The sequence below is a fragment of the Dermacentor silvarum genome, chromosome 3 (assembly GCF_013339745.2).
Source record: "Dermacentor silvarum isolate Dsil-2018 chromosome 3, BIME_Dsil_1.4, whole genome shotgun sequence".
Taxonomy (NCBI): Eukaryota; Metazoa; Arthropoda; class Arachnida; order Ixodida; family Ixodidae; genus Dermacentor; species Dermacentor silvarum.
In genome coordinates, this window is record NC_051156.1 from 214629294 (window position 1) to 214654224 (window position 24931).

Genomic DNA, 24931 nt, shown 5'->3' on the forward strand with positions numbered 1-24931 from the left:
TCAGGCTCGTGTCCGGTTCCCGTGCCGTTTGAAACCGCGTGGACGTATAACTGGCGCCGATGAAATGGACAGCTTCATCTACATACATCCTTCTCCGATTCTTCCAACCGACAGTTACTCCAGGTGTATCTACGTATTCTTTTGTGTGTGTTATTTTCATCAAACGCTTGTATAGGTGTATCTCTCAATAAACACGCCTTTCGATTCTCAACACTCAGACTTGCCCCATCTGTCCGCGATTGCGCGAAATTTACAGCCAGCAAAGGTCACCAATAAGCTTAAGCGCATGCAAGGAGCTTCTCTATGTGAACGCCTCGTTCGTGATGTGATCGTATAACCTCTGGCAGTTTAGAACTACGGTGCTAACTTGAGGGACTGAAATTAGTTTGCCATGCAAAGTTGCGACTACATCATGTGTCTACTTTTTAGTTCACCGTGCATGCGGGGGACTGTATAACAAAGCGCCTGCAAAGTTTAGGAACTCTCGTCAAGACGCGATCCCGTACGAAGCGCGTGGTTTTGTCGCCTTGTTAGACAAGGACGTCACTCAGTGGAGCGTTTTATCGAAGAGTTTAATCCTGGCGCACGCGGCGCAACGCTGTGCAGCAACCCACGGGCGTTGGTGTGCAAACAGTTGATGTCGTTGACAGGCCGGTCATTAGCGCATGTCGACTCAAAGGAAAAATAGGGCCGCACGGGAATCTGCACAGATGACCCAGGCGCGGGCTGGCGGCACCATAGGTGTAGTCGAAATATTGACGCAGTGTAGCCAGCTCCGTGACATTGCCACAGGTATGGCTCAGCTTAGCGGATATAGTAGTGCCTATTGGAACCGACACAGCTATAGCAGATGAAGTTGGTGTTACTGACCTGTCGATGTATAGATACGTCATTGTTGTTCGCAGCAACCGTGACGAGTTGTGTTGAATCGCAAATCGCAATGCTGGCACGAGACACAAGAGGCTTTGTGTTCCGCAGACGCAAGACGCTCGGCTCGCGGCAAAACCCAAGCCGACTTTGTTGTTTGGTACGCAAGACGTTTGTGTCCCCTCAATCTAAAACCCTCCATAATACGACGCGAACACACGTCGTCTTAGTCGAAAAAAAAATTATGGGGTTTTACGTGCCAAAACCAGTTCTGATTATGAGGCACGTACGCAGTAGTGTGGGACTCCGGAAATTTGGACCACCTGGGGTTCTTTAACGTGCACCTAAATCTAAGTACACTGGTGTTTTAGCATTTCGCCCCCATCGAAATCTTAGTCGACGAACTACCCACCTGCGAATCATCTTGGTGCGCGCTTCATGACACGAAGCTCGCCACGCTCAATTCGACCTCTCCCGAACCTCTTTTGTGGCTCCGCGCGTTGATTTCGCAGATAGCGAAGCCGGCGATGTTGATGAAGCCCTACGAAGGTCACGTCGTTTGGCAATAGCTGGAGGCGCCTACAGAGATTTTCGCTTTTCCACGTCGTTTTCAACGTTTTTATTTCTTGCTCATGGGCTCTCCCTTTTCTTGTTTATGACTCAAGGCGCTTCATAAAGCTGGTCGTCGATAAAGGGTCACTGAGCCTGCTGATTGCATATCATGATCGTGATAGGCACAATGACTCATAGTTTAACTGACATTATTTTTTCTCGGGGGGGGGGGGGGGGGGGGCGCCATTATTTACTCTCCACTCGCATTCTTCGTGTATGCTGCATTACCGCCGCAAGCGATTTAACCTCCTTGCGCTGTGTCTGTTCTCTTCACAGTGCCCGAATAAGACGCGCTCTGTATCGTGAAGCCTCAGCTTTGGAGTCAAGCATACGTCGTTTTTATTTGCCCGTCATGCAACGAGACGAGAGCAGCGGGCTCTTGGATTCGGGAACGTGCTCTGCACCGCTGCCGCGTATGGTGACGTCACGGCCCACGGCGCCAGCGTGGAAACCGTTGCCGAAGGTGAAGCGGTCTCGCCGTCGAGGCAAGAAATCCAAGGTGTACCTCGTCCCTTACGAGCCTTCGCTGTCACCCATCTTCGAAGAATCGCACAGTTCGTCCCAAGACGACGCGGTCCCCTGTTCGCAGCCGCTCCTCATGAGGCCGTTCGCGAGGTATTCGACGTACGGCGTCGTCACTTCGCGTCTCAACCGAGTGGTCATCGCAGTCGAGGAGGACAGTAGCAAGTTCTGGACCTGGACGGAGCGAGTGGCCAGGATCCTGACACTGTCGTGGTTCCTGATGCTCCTGAGCGCGCTCGTGCTCCTGGGCGGCGTACTCATGATCTGGACGGCATTCTTCGACGAAGCCAATGGCGACGGAATGATGACACACCGCAACGTGGTCACGGTGTTCGTCGGCATCGCCGTAATCACGATGACGTTGCTCTTTGTGCTGTGGAACGCGTTCAGAGGGCTGCGCTAGACTGGGAATCTCTACTCTGTTTTCGTGGGTCTGTCGTTTAGCGCTTGACGATAAGCCTGCTTAGGAAGTATGATCCGCGGACACTGACGTTGGCAACTAATATACGGATTGCAACGTGGTTCGGTGGACTGCACTATGCGGAAAGTGTCCTTATTCTCTTTCTTGTGAGACCTTTGTTTTATGCTTGACGATTGACCTGTTTGTGAAGTATATTATCCGCGGAAACTGACGCCCGTAATGAATACGCATAGTGATCACAGCGTTCGTCGGCATCGCCGTAACCACGATGGCGGGTCTGTTCGTGCTGTGGAACGCTTTCAGAGGACTGCGCTATGGACTGGAGATGTACTCTCCTCTTGCGAGACAGTCGTTTTATGTTTGACGATCAATCTGCTTGTGAAGTATGATACGCGCTAACTAACTTTGTTAACGAATGCTTTTTCATGTACAGCCAGAGCCGGAAAGTTGCCACTGCACGCATGACATTATATAGCTAAGCCCGGGGCATCTGGTCGCCTATTTGCAGGAGCAGTGCTCGGAAGCTACGCGCAAAGGGACCACAACCTACGGGCCTTCAGAAGATCGACGGGCGCAATACAATGTAGCCATGACTCAACGTTATTCAGTGCTTCTAGTAGCTTCGTTTATTTTGGCAAAAGTTGTTCTAAGCGATATTTTGAGCCTGTGTGTAGCGCCGTGCCGTGGTGGGTATGCGTCTACATTTGTTTCACTTCTCTGTAAAGCACAGTGAGGGAAGGCTTTCTAAGACTGATGGTGAATATTTGTCGCAGTTTTATATGCATGGATCTCTCTGACTGGCGTGATGTTTGATATGCACATGCTATTTTAATTTTTGTCGTGTTGTACGTATAGGAATGAACCGCAGCATTTGTGCTGTGGAAGCAAACGGGTGCATTAATATCTGGCGGTATTAATGACTGAAGTAATCTACGCTGTGCTTGGCAGAAATGCAGCGCGTTTTTATCGATCAAATTACTTGTACAATAAAGCCTTCCGGACGAAATGACGCCGAAAATAAATATTTTGACATATGCAGCGTTTCTTTCTTTTCTTTTTTCTTTACACTCACGGAACACGCACGATCGAACCCATCAAGGAAGATTCCCAAATAGCTTGTGCCGTGCGACCAACGACCGACGTTGATATCAAATCGCTTGCGATGACAGCTAACTAAAGACGGTCAGTGTATACACCTGACCCCAGAAAATTTCGTAGCGCTGAACTCCCCCCCCCCCCCCCTTTTTTTTTTTTATAAATAACGAAGTTTTCTGTAGCTCTCACCTCCAATTCCTCCTTGACCGCTGTCTGGCCGAGTAAACCAGGGGGCTGATCCTAGGGGCACTATATATAATAAAAAATAGTGACTTCGGGGGCGGATTGCGATATGAATGCGCAATGTGTCCCCGCAGTGGTTTTAATCTGGTTCGTAACGCCGGCCGATCCTGGACACAGTGAAACGTCACAGCACACATGTACACCTGATAGCACTTCGACAAAAATTAAGAGACTCGTTGGTTAGCTCTTTAGAGCGAAAAAGTGGTTATTCTTTACCCGGTCAATCTTTGCTCTGTAAAGCTAACCAATGGATTTATCCCATCACTTTGACCATCATCCTCCGATGGTTTCTTCCCAGTAGCAGTTAATAATTATTCGATGTAAATAAGCAGTACGTCAGCAGAGAGACAGGGAGGGGGGGGGGGGGTCGTCATCACATATATGACCAATACTTCGTGGTTCACAGCAAGACATTAAGAACGCAGTATAGGGCAACCGGAAACGAAGGGCTTCACTCACTTCTACGTCGTCGTCGATGGGCATTTGCCGGGATTTTTCTTTCTCTTTTAGAATCAGCCTTTTCTTTTTATGTACCGTTAGCAGCTCCGCCATTAATTAGTCTGGAATTCAGAGGTCCAGTATACGACGGCCGCGCGGAGAAAGGCTGCACATTTCACTTGTAATATGGGCGCTTTCATGAGCTGTCCAGTATTAATGTCCATATGTTTTCCCGCATATTTTTCACATTATATTCATAAGGGATTCGTGCAGATTTCCATATCAGGTTCATTGTTACCTTTGAAACGAAAGCGTTGAAGCGATCGAGAGGTAGCGGAAGCGTGTTCGCTGCCTTCTGTTTGCACTCTTCGATCACGACAGCGTTGTGACGACTGTTCGCAGTCATCGAGCGAGATCTATTCATGTTTGCCTGTGAGGCGCGTAACACCACGCCCAATAATTTAATTAGTAAGTGTATCTTTACTGCAATTTACACGGCCGGTAAAACCACGAACCTTACTTCGTGTCTTACACTTTGCTATCACTAGCAATACTTCGCATTTGGGGCGAAACTGCGACTTTATTTATTTATTTATTTATTTATTTATTTATTTATTTATTTATTTATTTATTTATTTATTTATTTATTTATTTATTTATTTATTTATTTATTTATTTATTTATTTATTATTTTTGTTTTTCATATTTCACGGGTGCTATATTGACAGAGTAAACTTTGCGTAAAAGGCAGGTAGTTAAAAAGTGCTAAATTAGATGCTTCTTAAGGCTTTCTCGAACTTTCTCAGTGGAAGTTTCTCCTTGAATTATAGAATTACGAATTTGATGAGCTAATCAGGTAATTAATAGAGATGTCAGCTATATATAATTTGAGCTAATTGTACAACTAGATAGAATAAAAATACTGCGTTTTACTCCACAGAGTTGTCAACAACACTCTCGTTAATCGCGTCCTCCTACACACCCCCGGCATATCTTCAACACTTTGGCTAAATGTTGCTGGGACACGGCCTATAATGTAGTACAATGTTATGTTGAAGTTGCGGAACTAAATTTACTAAGTGCTCAAGGTGGTGTCAAACTTAACACTGAAGTATCTGATCAGGACGTGTGGCAATGTAACATAGGATCCAATGATGAGCTTCAAATTTGAGATTGTGCCCGGACGACGGCAAAGTTCCGGGGGTTCGTCACGTGTTTTAAGATTTGTTGGATTTCTTTCTTTCTTCATGTTTTTCAAAATAAATTTCAGTGGAGAGCCGGCGCTTAATTGATGCCAGTTCCTGCTTCAATATATCCTCCCCCAAACTTGTGGCCAGATGCTTTTCCCACAAAGCCTTTCCTAAGTGCTGAGCGAGACATCAATTGACTGCCGCCCCACTTGTGAACGATAAGATGAAGCTCATTATCGCTCATCGCCTGCTAAAGAGTGCTTGAACTAGCAAAGTAGACTGAAAGAAAGTTACTTATTGAAAATAGTTTCGATAGTTTAGGCACTGCTTACCGTACGAGACGAGATCGTATTCTGTTGCGCTCAAAATGTCGAGTTTTGTGGTTCGTATTCATGCCCATAGGTGACGCAACACTCGGCAAACCCCCACGCTGTTCGTCGATCACTGTTTCCGTGTTTTAATAAAAGGGGCGTATGGGAAATTTCGCAATCCTTTATTCATACAGCAATCTGACGTTGTGGAGAAGCCGCTGACATATTATACACTCGTTCCCAAAATTTCCAATCCACGCTAAATGAATGATTCAAACCACGCAACTGGTACGACTGCAAATCACTGGTTGCTACGCGATGGCCTCCGTTATCGATTGTGCTCCAGGGAAGAGAGAGAGAGAGAGTCGGCGGCCTCTCACCCAAAGCAGCCGCTGTGGCGTCGCGTTGTTTGGATGTTTCGCGCGCAAACGTGCAAGCTCGCCGACGCTGCAGATTTAGTCCACAAAGGATAATAGCAAGCACAAGCCAAGATGGTGTGCCAGACCGAGCGTCCCGACGATCCTAAGCTGGTGATTTCCATCGTGGAGAAGCCAGGCCAGGATCCCAACGGCGACGCGAAAGCGGAGGGTCGCCGCTCGAAGTCGCGGCTTCGCGCACTCTTCCGGCCCGGGAAACTCGCCCAGGGCGGCGAAACGGAGGACGAAAGGCGCAGGAGGCGTCGCAGGCTGGCGCGCGCCGCCAGGAACACCAGCGACTTGTTCTTCATGGTACCGGCCCTGAGCATTTTCGTGCTGGTCGCGATCGTGCTCGTCTCGCACCACGCCATCAAGAGCCAGTGGGGAGCCGCGAGCGAGGAGGAGGACACGGCCATCGCGCGCATCGAGCGGATGGTGTTGTGCATGATGTACATGCTTCTCGTCTTGCTCATCTTCACGGCGTACATGTTCTACTGGGGCGTCTGCGAGAGACTGCTCGGCCACCGCCGGGAACCAGGGGAGAAGGCGTTCTGCTGTTGCTGAGTCGAGGGTTCGAGTCCCGGGGTGGTGGAAATGTCAAAAGAAAAAAAAAAAAAGTTCGTCCCTGTACCGTGCATTGGATGCACGTTAACGAACTCCGCTGGGTGGTCGAAATGGAAGCCAGAGATCTCCACTGTGGCTCGTGCGTTGCGTTCGGACCCTAAGTTATGATATTTAACCGTGATTTGATTCTCGATATCCTCGATCGTGAGCTGACTTTGGCGTTTTGACTTGGTGAGCGCGGGTGAAAGAGTGATGTCCCCTATACAGCGTCTCAATTGTGAATGTTGTTTGTGTCGATCTCGAGTGCCTGAACGCGATGTGTGCGGCCCGTTGCCGTTGAGTTAAAAGTGGCGGCCAAGGTTGATGCTCGAAGAGAAATTTGCGTGAACTGAAGTAAAGAAACCTCAGCGAAATCGGCAATGGGCGGTTTCTTGCCTTGTTTTGTCGTCCTTTGCAAAAAGTATCTGATGCAAATGCTTTCAGAGGTATCTATGTGTCCGCGCACACAGCGTGCCAGACCCTGTCAACTCAATTTGGTCATACAAACCCCACATTTAAATCGAGAATTGTGAAGAAAAAAAAAAAGGGGGGGGGGGGTACAACGAAGAACCATAGCTCCATCTCTCTGCCGCTTCGCTAAGTGTAATAATAATAATAATAATAATAATAATAATAATAATAATAATAATAATAATAATAATAATAATAATAATAATAAAGACCGTTTTGTTCGGCACGACTTTCTGAAGAAGCGATTCAATTGTCTTTCTTGTTTTTGTGATTATTGTGTCGGTGGTCGATACGTTCTTGTCGCCAAATGGAATGAAGTCGGTCACTGCAATAAATGTTCAGCGCGGTTTTTGGTGGTACACATTGTCAGAAGATGACGTTACCGTCGTTGCTGTTCGCGTCCGCGTCTTACGCCAGCGCCTCTCTACTGCTACGCGCTAAATGTCTCTCTGATCTGTGGCAGAGAGCGGATAACCTTCATGTGCGTTCCAGTTAATTAAGTGTGCCACAAGATTATGTCTAGCGGTTCTGGTCGCTGACAAAGGGACAGACAACCGTTCAGAACATAAGTGGAGATGGGAATGTCTGATGGAAAGATCGTGTCTCGTATGGGCTCAAAATAGGATTGTTTTCCTCATTGAACGTCGATTTATAATTTTAATTATTCACAAAAGGTTGCAAAAAATGACGTTTGGCGCCCCACTCGACAGAACCATGACAATAAAGAGGATGCCCGATCACGTGACCTTCCATTAGTATACGCGGCTCCTGGGCTTGTTTTTAAATATTCAGATGCAATGCACCATTTTGTTATAAGAATCACAATTAGGAAGGACTAGAAGACAACACAAAGATAAATTTTATAACAGGTAATGGGGAAATTTGAGGAAACAACTAAATCAGGTAAGGCATTAGCAAATGTACAGCTGCAGCCGAAAAAGATTAGCACAAGCGACCGATCACCCGATCAGATAAATTGCGGCACGCGTCGCTGTTCTTCCCTATAGAAGGCCGAAAACGAGAGTGTCAGGCACCCCTCTTTGAAACATGAATCATGTGGCACCTTAGATACCAGTGTGCACGGGAACAAGAGCGCCGCGTACCGCAATTTACCTGCTCCTGTCATCGGCCACTTGTGGTAATCTTTTTTCCGGTGCAGCTATACGTAACCTGCAAGCTTGACCGAGTTACGGGATGCAAACTATTACGAAAAAAAAAATGAAGCAAGAAACTTGTTTGCTTATAGATTGAGTGTACTAGATTGGGGGAGTGGGTCAAACGCAGGCTCCCCGCTGAGACTTCTTTTTAATTGAAAAGTTGGTGGTGCCACCGTCGCTTTCTCCCGAATGAGTGGCCCCGCGCGCCGGCCGGTCGCTTGTCGCGTCGGAGACCCTACCGCAGTTGCATGGAGCTTTGACAGGCGGATACTCGGTGGCGGCAACACTGAGACTATTTCCCACCGATCTATTGTAAATAAAACGGAAAAAGAGCGGCGGAAAGAACGCAAACGACGCAACAACGATTCGATCCCGCGATCTCGTGTTCAGCAGCGCAACGCCTTAGCTGACTGAGCCACCCTGGCGGGTATAAATCTGACTTAAGAAAACCGTTCATGATGGAACGCATATTAGACCTTTGCCTCACGCGCACTCCTAAACGCAAGTCTAGAACGCAAATGACTTGAAATGTGACTTCGGCTAGCTGCCTAGCGCATAATGACAATTACTATGCGGCAGTCCTGCATGATACGTTTTCCTTTTTTTTTGTGTGTGTGTGTGTGTCTGCGTTGGGGTTGTGCATGCAGTTATTTCGGGAGATTTATGGTCGTGCCCGTATAATTGGAAAGATTGGTCGGAATTCAGGAGTCTCCCGGACAAATCTGGAGAGTTAGCGGAGATTCACTTAGATTCCAAGATGTGCGTTGGAGCTGCATAATTTTTCATTCGCCATATCGCCAGCGTCAAGCTCAGGATGAGGAGGTGCCGTGACGAGGAAGATGACTTCACGGCAAGACGACGATAACGTAAGAGAAAGAGCGGACGGACACGGCTGACCCAGATTCGAGCATTAACGACAGTCGCTGTAGAGAAAAAAAAAGTGAGATATAGAGAACACTGTAATTAAACGTGATTACCAAGGGGAAAAGTAGAAATAATTCAAATGTGGCGCCATTCCGTTTCTGCTCGCATGATTCAACCATGCGCCCATCGGTGCGCGGTGGTCGCCAAATAGATCGCGCCTCTACAGCCGTCGTATAGCGTGATGCCGCCGCTGATGCGTTCCGTTGTTTGGGTTTCGCGCGCGGACCTTCGATTCGCTCGACGACTACATCCGCGTCGCCGTATACGTTTCTCGCCTGCGAACGCAAGGCGGGATGGTGTGCTACACATTGCGCCCCGAAAAGCGTACGCCTATTACTGCCATTTTCGTGGAGCCGATGATCCACGGTCACCGCGGCGACGGCGGTAAAAGTGAAGAGACCGCGACCGAAGTCGTCGTCGTCACCACCTCGCGCAGTCCTTGCGCCCCGGCAGTTCGCCGCGGACAAACGCAAGAGGCGTCGCCACTCATCGCGGGCCACGACTATTGGAAACTATTTTGCCGTGCCAACGTATGCGATGCCCATCACCAGTCTTGGTTTGTTTCCGGTTGTGGACTATTTTGGCTGCATCTCTTGTCATTTGACGAAGAGCAGTGGTACCCGTAAATTGCCTGCGTGAATCTGACAAAAAAAAAAAAAAAAAAAAATCACCTTGTGATCGCCTGGAGCGGGAACTGAAACATAACAGTGCCATTGGGCGGCCAACTCAATGCAAACCCGAAACATCTATAAGCACCTATCGTTAACGCGCTTCCGTTAGCCACCATTATCGCTATCACGCAATTCTAACTGTTATGCTAGGTTTACGTCATGCCTCCTGCAGCTTGAAATTTCTTTCGGGGAAGCGCACGTCCTTGAACTGGAACTAGGACGATGAAGTTCGTGTAACGAGTGTATTACAGTGCACGCAACTGATCTCCGACACTGATAGCAGGTGCAAACACTCGCACTCGCATTGCACTTGGTGCTTTATCCCCCTTCACCAGCGGCGGAAACTCCGGCCATTGCGAGTTAGATCACTTCGGTACGTGTCACGGAATCGTTTTCGACGCAGAAGACGCCCCCTCGTTCTAAGACCGTGCCAACCCGAAAACAACCATCATCAACTGCATGCAGGCACGCTTGAACCTGGTATACAACGCATTGCATTCGCTCAAGCCATCATGGCGGGGAAGTCGGCTGCCTTATGGATTGCTTGCAATGTAATGGCGCCCTAAATAAGCCGGCCTATAGTCGCAAAGAATGGGAATCTATACAAAGTCGAATGCCTTTATGACGAAGTACTTGGGTACTTGGGGCATCCGAAGTCATTCGTTAAACAGATCGCTTCGCTGTAAAGGTTGCACACTGCAGCTCACGGCAGAATCAGGACAGAACTATTCATTCGCTGTGCAGGTCACTTCGCTGTAGACACGCTCGACTGCAGTACTCCATTTCGTACTTCGCAGACAACGCTGCGGGGGCTGCGCAAGTAATGGGATCACATAACTCTCACTCCATGCATTTTGCAGTGCACTTGAATTTCATCTGTGACTGCGAACGCAACTTGTGCGCATGATGTTTCGACAAATCACGTATTATTTGGGCAGCTTTCAGGCCTATATGTGACGGCCGATGTTCAGATATGCGACGCCTACCACGTAAAATGACATCATATTTCGTGACATCAAAGTATGAGAAATGCAACATCGTACCACCTGACGCGCATACCCTTTCTTTCGTACGTCTCGTACTATCTTTTGGTCGCGGATGCCAGCAGCGAGGTAAGGCAGCCTTCGTAGGGTTCCCTGGCAAAGGGCAAAGTATACATTTATTACTGCGCCAAGTAGTTCGGCGAGGTTTGCCAGCGCTTTAACCGATATCTAATCAGCATAGCTTGCTATTTTGAGCAAAAGTTAGGCATTTTTCAAACGCGGAAGGCACGCAGAGCGAAAAAATAAAATAAAATTTGAATCCAACACTGAGTGGTGTATCTCGTTTCCTTGTTTCCCAGCTTAAATGAACACGAACGGGTATTTGGGGCTGCTTTCAGGAGCGCTACTTCACATGCACATTTTGCCTCCGTATAGCTTTACATTCGTTGCTACAGAAAGTTGTCGCCACGCGCAACGTCACGGGAACTTTACCTTGTTTCTTCCTTCTTTTTAAATATATATTTTGCTGGCTTTCTTCATGACACGGTAAAAAGCTTTTGCCTAATTAAAAAGTGCGGAATCAAAACAAGCGAGTAGTCACGTAACGTTTTCTTATTCTTTTTTTTTTAATTATTTCTTATTTTCATATATTACGCCCTTTCCTTGACGCGGCAAAAAAAAAAAAAAAAAAAAAAAAAAGAGAAAGAAACTGCATAACAGGTTATTAACGGACGTTAAAAAAGGGCTGAACAGGATGTTTGTTTGGACACGTTCTAACTTTGTCATTGGTAGCGTTTCCTTTATTTAGGAATTGTGAATTTTCTTCATTTATTTAGAAACACCTTACAGGCCCTGCATCGGGCACTGAATAAGAGGGGAATCACAGCAACGAGCACTAAGTGAACAATGGGAGCAAAAGTGCAAAACGACAGAAAAAAAAACATTTATTAACTGTCCTGGAATAATTGTATTACGAGACAGAATATTAAATTAGTGTCGCTTACTCCACAGAATGGTGAACAGCATGCATTTAAGTCGCGGGGTCCTATACCGCACCGGTATATATTTAATGTTTCTTTTTTTCCCGCTCTTATTTCGTAGTTTTTGCACTGTTCTCTATGACCTCTGATACTCGCCGGGGTGGCTTTGCGGCGATATTGTTGTGCTGCTAAGCACGAGGGCGCTTATTCAAATCCTGGCCGTGGCGGCCGCATTTTGATGAGGGCCGCCACGGTCCTCATAAAACAGAAATAATAACAATAAAATAAAAGAACATTACAGAATATAGTGCACATTAAAGAACACTAGGTGGTCAAAATTAATCTGGAGTCCTCCACTACGGCATGCCTAATAATCATATTATGGTTTTGGCACGGGAAACCCCAGTGTTCATTTAAAATTTTTTAAATGCCCTCTGAGCGCTTAAAGTACGTCTTCTTTCTGGGGTTTTACGTTCCAAAACCAGTTCTGATTATGAGGCACGCCGTAGTGGAGGGCTCCGGAATAATTTTGACCACCTGGGGTTCTTTAACGTGCACTACAACGCAAGCACACAGGCGTTTTTGCATTTCGCCTCCATCGAAATGCGGCCGCCGCGGCCAGGATTCGATCCCGCGATCTCGTGCTCAGCAGCACAACGCCTTAGCTGACTGAGCCACCCCGGCTTAAAGTACTGTGAAACAAAAAGAATGAAGGAGTCTTTGGTTAAAGTTAGCTCGAACACTGTATACATAACACAATAGTTCGTTGAAGCTGCGGAAATAAATTTGCTGAAGGCTCGAGGTGGTGTCAGGCCTTGGTACTTGCAAATCTTCAGATTAACCCGATTGAAATATCCATTTGCCCCATAACTCTCATATATCCAGTAACCCGGTATATTACGTATAGGATCCTATTAAAAAAACAAAAACAAACGAAACACCGTTTTTCTCATATGCCATATCATGATATAGGAGTTACGGGCAATACGTTTTTCTTTTTTTTCAGGGTAACAGTAGCTTCCACGTATCCACCCCTAATCTTACGGCCAAATGTATTCGCATTCCACCGCATCACTGTGGCCATAACACAACGTCTTCAGAAAAAAAAAAAATCAAAGAACACGAAGAAAAAAAAAAACACAGAAAATATAACAAAAATAAAAAGTTGTCAATGGTAGCCAATTCGTTTAGGTTCGCGCCAAATTTGTCGCCATCAATAAAGATATATTAAACATAAAATCAAGGGTGAGAGGGCAGGTCATTATGGCGCATGCACTTTTTACACATTGTGGGTGTAGGGACAATCCCCCCTTCCCCTCCCCCCTCGGAGCTTGGCGGTCACGTCGACGCTTGACGTGTTACGTTGTACTAGTTCATGTGTCGCCCTACCACGGCGGCCGCATTCCTATGGGCGCGAAATGCAAAAACGCTCACGTGCCCGCGCATTCTGTGCGCTCTACAGAACCCCAGGTGGTAAAAATTAATCCGGAGTCCCTCACTATACGGCGTGCCTCATAATCCAATCGTAGTTTTGGCGCGTAAAACTATACTATTCAATTCACTTTAATGTGTTTCTCCTTGCATCCGCAACCCGATCTTATCTTCTAAAGATCGCTGTTAGCAGGCCCAGCCTCAGCCGAAATATTAATCAGAAGTAGCCAAAAAAGAAGCGAAGGAACCGACTTGAAATTTTAAGCGCCGAACATTCCCCGAAATGTAGCCAGTTTGGTGGAAAATAGCCATCAATAGCAACACTGCGCCGCATTATTTTCCCACGCCATCCACCATTTTATTTATAAGCACTGCGGGAAATAACGTTGGTATAAAACACCGGGTAGCGCTTTCCCCGATGCCTGGGTGTTGGAGGGGAAATGATGATTTCCCTTCCCACCGCTAGCAACCACTTGCGCCGTGCCCCCCCCCCCCCCCCCCCCCTAATCCCTATTTCTCTTTTCCTTCTTCGAGACAAAGATCGTCATCACTGTCGACACAGTCTCGACAAAATCAGCATGTTGCAACGCCAAGTTCCGTCATTGCGAAACTCCGCTTCAAACAGGCTCGAGTACCTTTCTGTGGAGGGGAACATTATAGGGACTATAGGGAATAACAGCATAATTGACGGCCGCACCAGTAGTGAACGACGAGATGTAACTCGTCGTCGACCATCGCCTGCTTAAGAGTACTTGGCATAGCGACATTTACTGAAAGAAATGTGCTGATCGAATATATAGTTTACGTCGCATTAATGCTTACCGTGCGGCAGGCCGAGATAAAGTACCGAGATATCTTGTTGGTCTCGTTTTGTAGTTAGCGTTGGAGTGCATAGGTGACGCGACAGTCTGCAAACCCTCCCACGCTGTTCGCCAATCACTGTCGGGTTTTCGATACTTGCAAGGCCATACGGCGGAATTTCGAAATATTCTGCTCCGTACAATAGAACGTTGTGGTGAAGCCGGTGACGTGCTATACTTGCGGCCAATAACGCTTCCACTCTATAATAAGCAAAGCAACAATTCAGTGAAGCAGCTCGTATGATTTTAAAGCTCCGGTATATAGCGCGCGACGCGGCGGCCGCCGCCGTACACGCTATCGATCGGTGCTCCGGGAAAGAGGCGGAATATACGGTCCCTCACCCGACGCAGCCGCCGTTGTTTTGGTTGTCTCGCGAGGGCGAAGCACCAAAATGTACCGCTGCGAATGCGAAGAGCCCCAGCGGTGGACGACGATGCTGGTCTGCGATCTTCACGACGACGGGAATCCGGAAAACCGGCCACGGCCGGAGTCGCCGCCTCGCGCTGCAGCCGTCGCCCCCCGGCAGCCCTGCCTGGACGACGTCGACGAATACGACTACAAGAGGCGGAGGAAGAGGCGCCGCATATTGAGCTGGATCCACATGAACGTCATGCTCCCGTGCCTGACCACTATTCTGCTGGTCGCGATCGCGATCGTGCCGTACCGGGCCCTGAGGAGCATGTGGCAAGTGGTCAACGGGCCGGCCACCGCCGTCGCGCGCGTCGAGGGACTGGTGTCGTGCATGACGATCGTGCTGCTTCTAATGCTTGGCTTTACGGCGTACGTGTTCTACTGGAAGCTCTACGAGAAGGTGCTCACCTTTTGCCATCGACCACGGGCGAGGCGTTCCGCCGCTAAGCGCCACGTCGCGGGTTCGAGTCGCGGCGGCCGCGCATTTCGATCGAGCGTGAAAGCGCAAAAAAGCTCGTACGTTGTGAGCATTGAATACACGACAAAGAACCCCACCGAGTGATCGAGATGAGGCCGGATGACTCCGCCGGGGCCCTCTGTGTTGTCTTGGCACTCTAACGGTCATGATTTCTAATCATGATTCGATTTTAGACCTCCCCGATCGTGATCTGAGTTTGACGTTTTCTCTTGGTCAGTGTGGGCGAGAGATTGATGCCCCTCCCGTGTCAAATGTCGTGAAGGTTGTTTGTGTCGATGTCGAGAATGGGCCGTTACCCGGGCCGTTACGTTAACGTGGAGGCCATGTGTGCTGCTCAAAGGGAAATTTGCGAAAACCGAAGTAAAGAAACGTGAACGAGGCCACCGGTGGTTTTGTGTGTTTACTTGTTTTGTCCTGCATCTTATGCAAAAAAGCAGTGGTGACAAGTTCCTCCGGTTCTCGGTTCGTTCTTGGCAGACAGGGTACCCGAATTGGTCATCATGTTTTGGGCATAACAACCCCAAATTAAGATATTAAGTATTGCAAAAACCAGCGCATCGTGTAGTTTCCGGGAACGCTCCTCTCCCGCTTCAAACACAACGACCGGTTTTGTTCAGCACAGCTCTTTTTCTGCAGAAGAGTAAACGATGCGATTATTATATATTTTTTTTCTGACGTTTGTGTCGGCCATCGGTACGTTTATGTCCGCAAATAAGTGAAATTACATCACTGCAATAAGTATTCATCTCGGGCTTTAGCTGCGCACGTTATCACAAGATGACGCTACCGGCTGGTCGAGGCTGCGTCTTCGTTACTCTAAGGTCCCTAGGTAAAACGCGCTTACCACGTAGAGCCTGTCCTCCTTTCCTGCTCGTTTCTTCCTGCAACCTCCTCCCCGTCGCTGTACGGAAGTGCTCCTCACGAAAGCTCAAAATTAATCAGTTCGTGCAGTAAAACGGGAATACTTGTTAATAATTTTCGCATCCCTTATATCTTTCCCAAACGCATTATTTCACACAGAGAGTAGCTATTCGTTTAGTTCCCAATGCAGGGTACATTATATAAAGGAGCATCATCTGTGCCGTCTAATTGACGACTATGTGCAGGTTGTGTTTTACACCACTCGCCATGACTCCTCGCATGCTGGCACCCCCATCACTGAAATCATCCGTGTGTTCACTGAAACGCTATGGTGGAAACGCGGTAGCCGCCAGCAGTGTTGCCAACTAGAAATAAAAAGACTAATCGAGACCCCAAGAAACTCTACTGCCCATCCGCTAAAACCCCGCTAAATGCTGACAACAATTTGCATCTCGCTCAAAATATGTTTTATTGCGTCTACGTAGTACAGCTGAACTTTAAAAAATCTACACTGGACAGAAAAGTCTATTTCTTGTCACCCATAAAGGAATAAACGGTATAAATTATCAGTATTAATAGGCGCTACTTTGTGCAACTGTGAAGTGCGGAAACGTATTGCGAAAGAAAACATTAAAAAAAAAATTGCCTCCGTGAGCTACAATCACTGGTCGGAAAGCAGGTTAACTACCGGGTATGGTATGGTATGGTATGGTATGGTATGGTATGGTATGGTAAAACTTTATTATTGTCCCTCGGAACGCGCGTCAGCACGTAGCGGGCCGCTCCCACGTCGGCACAGAAAGGCCGAGCCTCTCTGCTGCGTGGCGGGCCCGATGGACAGCCCATAGCTGTGCTTCAAGATCGGGGCTGCTTAGGGCAGCCTCCCATTTCGTCGACGTGACATCGTCGCCGTCGTGTAACGCGGGGCACCGCCAGAGCATATGTTCCAAGTCAGCTAGGTCTGAGCATAGCTCGCAAGCATTGGTCGATTGTATGTCTGGGTATATTCTGTGTAACAGTGCGGGGTTAGGGTATGCCCCGACTTGGAGTAATCTGAGTGTCAACGCCTGTGGTCTGTTTAGTTTCCTATGTGGCGGAGGATATCGTCTCCGTCCCATGTAAAAATGTTTGGTAAGTTCGTTATATGAGGAGGGAGGGTCCCGATTGTCCATAACCTCCGCGTCGCGCCACCCGGTAGCTACGCGGTCAACGACTCCTCGCGCAGCTCTGTGGGCCGACTTGTTGAGGTTGGGCGGGGCGCCCTTGATCTGCCCCATGTGTGCAGGGAACCAGATGATCGTGTGCGACTTGATGTCCTTGTCCCGTAGAATGCGCACGACCTGCTCCGAAACGGTGCCCTTGGCGAAAGCTCGTACAGCCGTCCGCGAGTCGCTGTATAGATCGTGGTCCTTTTGTCGTCCAGCAGGGTCAGGGCTATGGCCACCTGCTCCGCCACCTCGGCCGACTTCGTTCGAACAGTCGCACAGTTCGTGATTTTCCCATCGTGATCGATGCCCACCGCTACGAACGCCGTCCCGTCGGGGTACCGGGCAGCATCAACAAAACAGCAATCCGGAGCCTCTTCCCGAGCTTTGCCCAGGAGAGCCTTGGCCCTAGCTCGTCTCCGACCCACGTTGTGTTCGGGATGAACGTTGCGTGGAATTGGAGCCACGACAATGCGTTCCCGCTGTTCTCGAGGGAGACCGCAGAAGCGGGACTCGATTTCCGCCGGAGGAACCCCCAGCTCCCGCAGGATGCTCCTACCCGCTTGGGTGGTGGACAGCCTGGCGTACTGCGCCCTAGCTCTCCTGCGCTTCCGCGATCTCTTCCAGCGTGTTGTGCATGCCGAGACACATCAGTTTCTCCGAGATTGTGTACATGGGGAGGCCGAGGGCCCTCTTGATAGTCTTCCTGATCAACGTGTTGAGCTTGTCCCTCTCCGACCTTTGCCAATTGTGCATGGCCGCCACGTAGGTAAAATGACACATTACAAAGGCGTGCACCAGTCTCACAAGATTGTCCTCTCCAAGACCCTGACCCTGCTGCCGGTTGGCAACTCTCCGTATGAGTCTGATGGCATTATCCGTTTTCTTGGCTAGTTTAGACACCGTCAGGTTATTGGAGCCGTTTGATTCGATCGTCATACCTAGGACCCGGAGGGAGTCCACCCTGGGGATGACACCGTCCTCACTTGTCCGTAGAGTGATGTCGACGTCCTCTACAGGCTTCCAACCCTTCTGTTTGGGCCCCCTTCGCCTGGGCCGGGTGAACTACAGGGTGGTGAATAAAATTGCAGAAAAATGCTGTCTGTTTCATCTTGGTATGGACGCGCGTCCTCTGTTTGTATTTGCTCGCTGGCGTGGCCTTGGTTTAGGGTCGATGCCATCGCTGACCCCATAGGCCTCCATCGTGCTTATCTTGCGGCCAACGTGCTCGGGCAGTGTAACTGAGGCAGCATTTATCATTCTTTCGGAGTCCAGCCGGCACACTTGGGATGACATTTGTCATCTCAGTGGACATTCTGCTCCTCAAATTAGATTTAATTACATTCAGCTGGCTGAAAACACGCTCCATCCCCTCTTACTTCCAAAGGGCCATAGACAAGCTACACCTTTGCGACACGTGAAGCACAAACTATTGTAAACAAAATTTATTTAAGCTTTCGTACCGTAAAAAAGAAGCCAACATTATAGAAAACCTGCCGCCGGGAGGAGAACAACCTTTCCCGCTAGACAGCGGGAAAAAAATAGCTAAATTTGGCGGGAGAACCGCTAAATTTGCAACACTGGGATTTGCCAGATCGATCGCGTTTTAGAAAAAGAGCCCCAGAGCTCTCCTCCTCTGCAGGCACCCTAGCAGCGTGGTGCTGCCGAGACGCTCCGTTGTTTGGGCTTCGCGCACAGGCGCACGACCCGCTCGCCAGCTTGACGCGCGTTTCTCGTTCGAAGACACAAAAGCAAGATGGTGTGCTACACAGTGCGCCCCGAAGAACCTACACTGGTTCCTGCCGTCATCGAGAAGCCGACCCACGGCTTCCATCGCGACGGCAGAGCGAAGAGCGCACGACGACCAAAGTCATCGCCAGCGCCGCCTTCTCGCGCAGTCGCCGATCCCCAGAAGCTCGCCCACGACGAGCGCAGGAGATCATCGTTGTGGGCCGTCAGGAAACGTGTCGATTGGCTGGTGTTCCGGATGCTGGTGTTTCTTGGGACGGGCACTGTTGCGGTTGTACTGTACCTAGCCGTGGGCACGTGGAGAACCGAGTACACCGCCGTTAACTGCTTGGCGAGTGCATTGACGGTTACGGCGTTTATGATTCTTTTTCTTTTTTGGTTCGCGTTGTGGGAGTTTCTCGGTAGTGCCTGCGAACGAAAGTACACGGTCCCGCCTGTCTGATACGGAGGTTGGATGTTGAAGGCCACTTGTACGTGTGTGTGTGCGTGTGTGTGTGCGTGCGTGAATGTGCGAGCGCAAGTTCGTTGCGAGAAAACGAGAAGGAAAGGCAGGCAGGTTAGGCAGCTGTAAAATATATACACGTTCCCAACTTTCCGCCAACCTGCTCTCCTCTTCCGCGCTCCTCGTTCGCTCGTACCCATGGCTTCCGGCGTCAAGCGGAACTTACGTAATTTCACCTACTGGTTCCGAGCGTAGGCGACGTTATATATGGCGTCGGCTACGGCTGCGTTGAGATGCGAGCGTGAAACAGAATGGTGCAACAATACGTTGGGTGCAACAGCACTGAAAGCGGAAATCGTGTAAGCGGAACTACCGGAAGCGAAACTGGTGTGAGCGATGAATCAGGCTATTTAGCACTATAAACTCAAAGGTTGGCGCTATATACTACACAAAAGCGGAGCTGGCGCGTTGATGTATAGGAGTTTTAACCGGGAGGACTCGCTGTTGGCTACCTTGCAGCGTGAAAATGGGATGGAGGATTGAAAGAAAGACAAAAGGAGAGAGAGTTCACGCACGTCTTACCAGGTCCGTTGATTCAAATAAAGTTATTAAAGCGCGCGCAGCTTTCTGGTTTTATGATCTGTGAGGCCCATATCTACCGAGGATATTTGCCTATGTAAAAGGTCGACCGTTCCTGCGAAGACACTGACGGTGGATGTCGAAGCAGGTTCAGTTTATGAGCAAGTGCTCGATGCACAGTTGTAGTGGCCGCATAAGCCACCCAATCCAATGGAGGAGTGGAGGATGCCACGTAGTCACAGGTGACGCAGTATTAAATTGGTGGGTGTGATTACCGCTATAAGTACGAACACGCGAGTAAGCAAACGTGTCCGTCGGCAAGGGTTTTCTTTTTTTCTTTTTTTTTTGGCAGTTGGTCTTTTGCAGCGGCAAGTGTTCTGGCTTCTTCGGCAATATCGAAATTTGCTTAGCCTTGGTCGCTCAGCCATGATATCCGTAAATTAAAATACGTGCGAAATATGAGAAATAAGGGTTGGAAGGCTGAGGATGGATGCATGCACGAGCTTTAGCTTGTCCGTACACGTATCGAGGACGTGGACTGCAGTGCAGCGGCGACAACGCCAGTAGCGACATCTTGTGGTGCTTTTGTTCAACCGCAACGCGTTACACCTGTTTTCGGGTTGCATGGATGTTCTTGTCGAAGAAACAACAGCTGCGTGTTAACGGATGTGTACGTCGCCCTGCTTGAAAAATAAAGAAAGAATTGTGCAGATATATACTTTGTGGGAGGATTGTGTCGCTGTCGCTACACGGTTATGTTACCAACAAGTGACTGGAATGGTGTCATTCACTGCAATATTTTGTTTTCTTCCCTGGTACAGTACGTTGCTGTTCCAAAGGCAATGTTAATAGCACCTGAGCGCCATTGAAGTTAAGGCGCTCAGGCGCCTGAACTTTTCGAGACACATGCACGCACTGAGAAAGAGAGAGAGAAAATACCTTTATTCCTGTTATATGTTTACGAGGGTGGAGCCCTTAGTCCAAGGCTCGAATGTCTGCAAACACAGAAGACTGTGAATGGATTACTCCACCTATTATGATAGCTAACGACTGTGTTAAAACTGTTAACTAACAGTGCTTTAGTTTCTGAAAATCCCGCATAATGTGCGGCAGCTTCGGTGTTATGTCGTTGGCCATATGCGGTGAATGGGACGTGTCGCGCTCAGTGGGGGAAAACCATAAGCGTGCACTTGCGCTCTTCGTACTCTGCCTAATCCATTTGCGAAAGAGTGTCACTGCAGGAGACCGCATTTCAATAACAGTCAGAATGGCTCTTTTTCAACCGAAAACTCTGGACCACATTACTAGAATCGCTTTTTGTTTCCATTCAACAGCTTCACTGCTACGGCGATTGTAAAGGTAATCGAATGGCAACAATACATTCCCTATCGGTCGGGTGAAACAGTTGTTCGCTCTTATTCTCTTGGAAGACCCAACTTAGAGAGGAAGAAATTCAGTCTACGAATTAAGAGTCTTTGGTTGAATAAAAGAGCCTTGCAGGGCAGCCGACTTCCATAAATTATCCATTATTTTGTGCTAAGGGCCCATGGCGTATTATAACGTCGGGTCTGCTATATCTATCCATAATTTCTTGAAGCTGAGCGTCAGAAGGCTCTTCGTGTAAACGAGGTCACTCGAGGTTGGAACAGATTGACTATGCGTGATGGCGAAGAGAAAAGGCAGTAGCGCTTAGCACGGCGCCAACTCGACCAAGATAAAACGAACTCTGAGAATGTTCTCCGTCTACTTCCGATCATTAGACAGTGTACCTTTCAGATGCTTTCTTTTAGCTCACACAAGGAGCTGAAAGGGTAGACACAATAAAATGTGACGTTCTCGTTCCTTGCTGCAGTTTGCGTAGAGTAAAATCATGACACGCAGATGATTTAATACTCCTCCTAACCCTTTGTTACCCAGTCACAAGGGAAAGAACCCGCCAATATATAGAGCCTTTTCGGGTCAAAATTACGTCGTCCGGTTCACGTAAACAGTACTAGCATACCTGTCCGAAGGAGCGTAGGTAAAAGGGATGGAGGTGGGCGGGGTAGGTGTTGAGTCAGCACGACTGACTGACTCAGCATGACTCAACCCGCTGACCCATTCCTCGCGTCCAGTTCATGGAAACGAAGCGTAAGCAGCGTTGACACAATCGGGCGGCTGGATAAAGAAGGGAACCGTTGAGACTTTGAAGATAGCTGTTTCAGATAATAAAAGCAAAAGGGAGTGTGTGTCATGGTGTGGAGAAGGGGTGGGTGGGGGGTGAGGGCGATTGTGATAATTGACGACGTCTCCGCGCTTTTTGAAGGAATGGCTGTTTTCAAGATTGATCTCTTCTACCGTTTAGCATTCCTAGAACCGCCACACAGTGGAGCGGGGAGAATTAACTGACCTTTCCCGTGGTATTTAGCCACCCTACTCAGGGAAGTTGTGTACACGTCGTATAGGTGGCGTTAGTGGTATACCGGCACCGACTAAACGCGCAAGCGAGGCGCCTACCACATTGGATCTGCCACGAGAAGAGTAGCCAAGCTCGTTCTGCTTCTTGTCCCGCATACGCCTCGATCGTTGACCGGCAGTCACTGGGCCGATTTCTCGACCGCAACATGGAACAAACAATGGTTCGTGCCCACAGCAGCGGGACCAGTCAGCGGGCGGAGCCAGCACCGTCACCCACGAGCCCCGAGCAAGTCGACGTCTCAACGTGGACGCCGTCGTGGACCACCGGCCTTGATTACTATGCCGGCATGGCCCTGCTGATGGTTGTTTCAGCGGTGGCCGATGCCGTACTCTCGACCTGGGCTCCCCGTTGGGGCTGGTGGTTCTTCGAATGCTCGGTCATCCTTGTGCCTATCGGTGCGCTCCTATACAAGATGGATCAGTGTGTGGCCGCCATTTGTCCGCTCATCGAACGTGAGCTGAGCCACGGCTACACGCGCTGAAGGACACTGCCACTTCCCGGATGTTTGTGCCGCTGTTGGTGTTAACCTCAAGGCGACCACAGAGACAGAGAAGATCTTTGTGACCCGCGTGTGCCTATCCAGGAAGAACTGTTGTGTCTGGTAAATAAAGTATTTATCAGCGATATTTGACAATTAGTCATTTGATCGTGGCCTTTTCCGCGAGGATCGATTAGTTTGGCGTACGATTCACTCGACGATAGCACGTGCCAGAGAATGCACCGTGGTGAGTCTTCCGCACGAATGTCCGATACGCTCAAACATGATTTGGTAAACGATGAAGATATCGTTGCTCGAACTCCAAAGTTGCACTCTTTACCTCGAAGCTCGATGAGACTTATTCAGAGAATTTGCCCGCAATTTTTGTTGCCCCTGAAGGGAAGTGTGCTTTTTCCTTCGAATTTTACGCTGCAGCTGCTGCTACACGCCGCGTCGGGAGGTGGTTCAGAGCGTGCATATACAAGATAGGAACGTGGCAGAGAGCAAAGGCGACGCTAGAAACTTGTTTGGACCTTTCCATCGCGTCGCCACAATACCCTCTTGACGGCTGTAATTATCCATGACTCCCCCCCCCCCCCCCCCCTCTCAGAAAGAAAAAAAAAAAGCATGGCAGGAGCTGCAGCACTTACTTTTGTACTAATGTGGAACTGTCCAGAGGGGAGGCAGGTTTAGGGTGAGGAGGCGACCTAAGAAGGCAAGGAAACGCTAGTACTAGATTCGACAGCGGTTGCGGACAAATGGGATAAAGTTAAGTTCAAGGTATGGTACGTCTCTGCTATTTCTCAAAAATTAACACCGTACAAATTTGTCAAGCAGTGGACAACTGACGCAGGGCGTGCAAACACAAAGCACCCTAGCGTCAAGTCGAACACTTCTGTGCCCGGCGCGGTAGCTTTGCGGCTATGGCATTGCTCCAGGTCGCGGTGTCGATCCACACCGCGGCAGCTGCATTTCAATGGGGGCGAAATACAAGAGCGCTCGTGTACTTAAAATTGAAGCAGTACTTAAAGCGGAAAGAACATTCACGTACTACACCCGTCCTTTCTTTGGTGCCTCCTCTCTTGGTTAGAGTTACAAGGACGAATACGGCATTCCATTCTCGTTCAAGGAAAAAGGGGGGACGGCGGGTTTTTCGGTGGGTGATAGACGATGTGCAGAAATATTTAGTGCAACGTTCTTTTTTAAGTGCGTTCCCGCGAACACAAATGCCTTCGAAGGGTTCCTGGAAATTTTGGTTTCGCACCCAGGTGCCGGTTAATAATAATAATAACGTTTATTTGCACTGAGCATAAAAATAATGAGAAAATGGGGGGGGGGGGGGGGGGTAGAGGAGTAAATAGAAAGAGGGGGGATCGCCCCGGGAGGCGTGCTAGGCGTGGCAGATATATAGGTGCAGGACCCGTACGCTTGTTTCAACACCAGCACAGCCGTCATGGCTACGCGCCTGCTTCCCCCTATTCTCGTTCTCAGTGATCGCAACTGTAGCAGGTTTACAAAGTGTGTTTTTTCCAGACAAAATTGTGTAAGGTTGCTGCATAAAGCGCATTTTCGCGTCTGTCGTCAGTCTACAATTAAGGCTTGGCCGCCACCGCAGACACGGCATTGTGCAAAATATGCCTTACAAATCATTAAAAAATGTTGTAATAAGTTTTAATTACCAATTTTAGGGATAATGTAACAGATGCGAATTTGAAGCCCGACAGTCATATTGTGTCGTGTACGCGCCACAGCATACAGTAATTAGACTTTTGGGAATTAAGGACTGAACCGAAACGAATGTGAAATAGCGCTTCAGGGATGCTGATCGTCCTGCCCCATTAGAAAACGTCACCCACTTGCTTGCTGCGCGGACGCGAATGCCATGACAATTACGAGCTCCATACGTTCTGACCCACAATGTCTTTACTTGCTGCCATTCACAAACATGAACATTCGAGCGGCGGCACAGTCACAAGGCTGAGAGCGGAATGATAAAGCACGCACCGCATAATTCCTGGCTTCACTATGAAAAAAAAAGAAAGAAAGAAAAAAGAAAAGCTAGAGAGAGAGAATG

General features: G+C 48.8%; 2 protein-coding genes across 2 annotated transcripts in view; both read left to right on the forward strand.

Annotated features, from left to right (window-relative positions):
• The window catches only part of LOC125944149 (uncharacterized), a 46970-nt gene extending 43894 nt beyond the window's left edge, over nt 1-3076 (forward strand). Inside the window, exon 2 of the mRNA XM_049664308.1 lies at nt 1756-3076. Within this exon, the coding sequence (XP_049520265.1) occupies nt 1832-2404 (573 nt within the window). The 5' untranslated portion in view covers nt 1756-1831 and the 3' untranslated portion in view covers nt 2405-3076. The remainder of the gene's footprint in view (nt 1-1755) is intronic.
• Nucleotides 1-24931, forward strand: part of LOC119446646 (cyclin N-terminal domain-containing protein 1) — a 147014-nt gene that overhangs the window by 51683 nt on the left and 70400 nt on the right. The gene's annotated exons all lie outside the window — the stretch shown is intronic.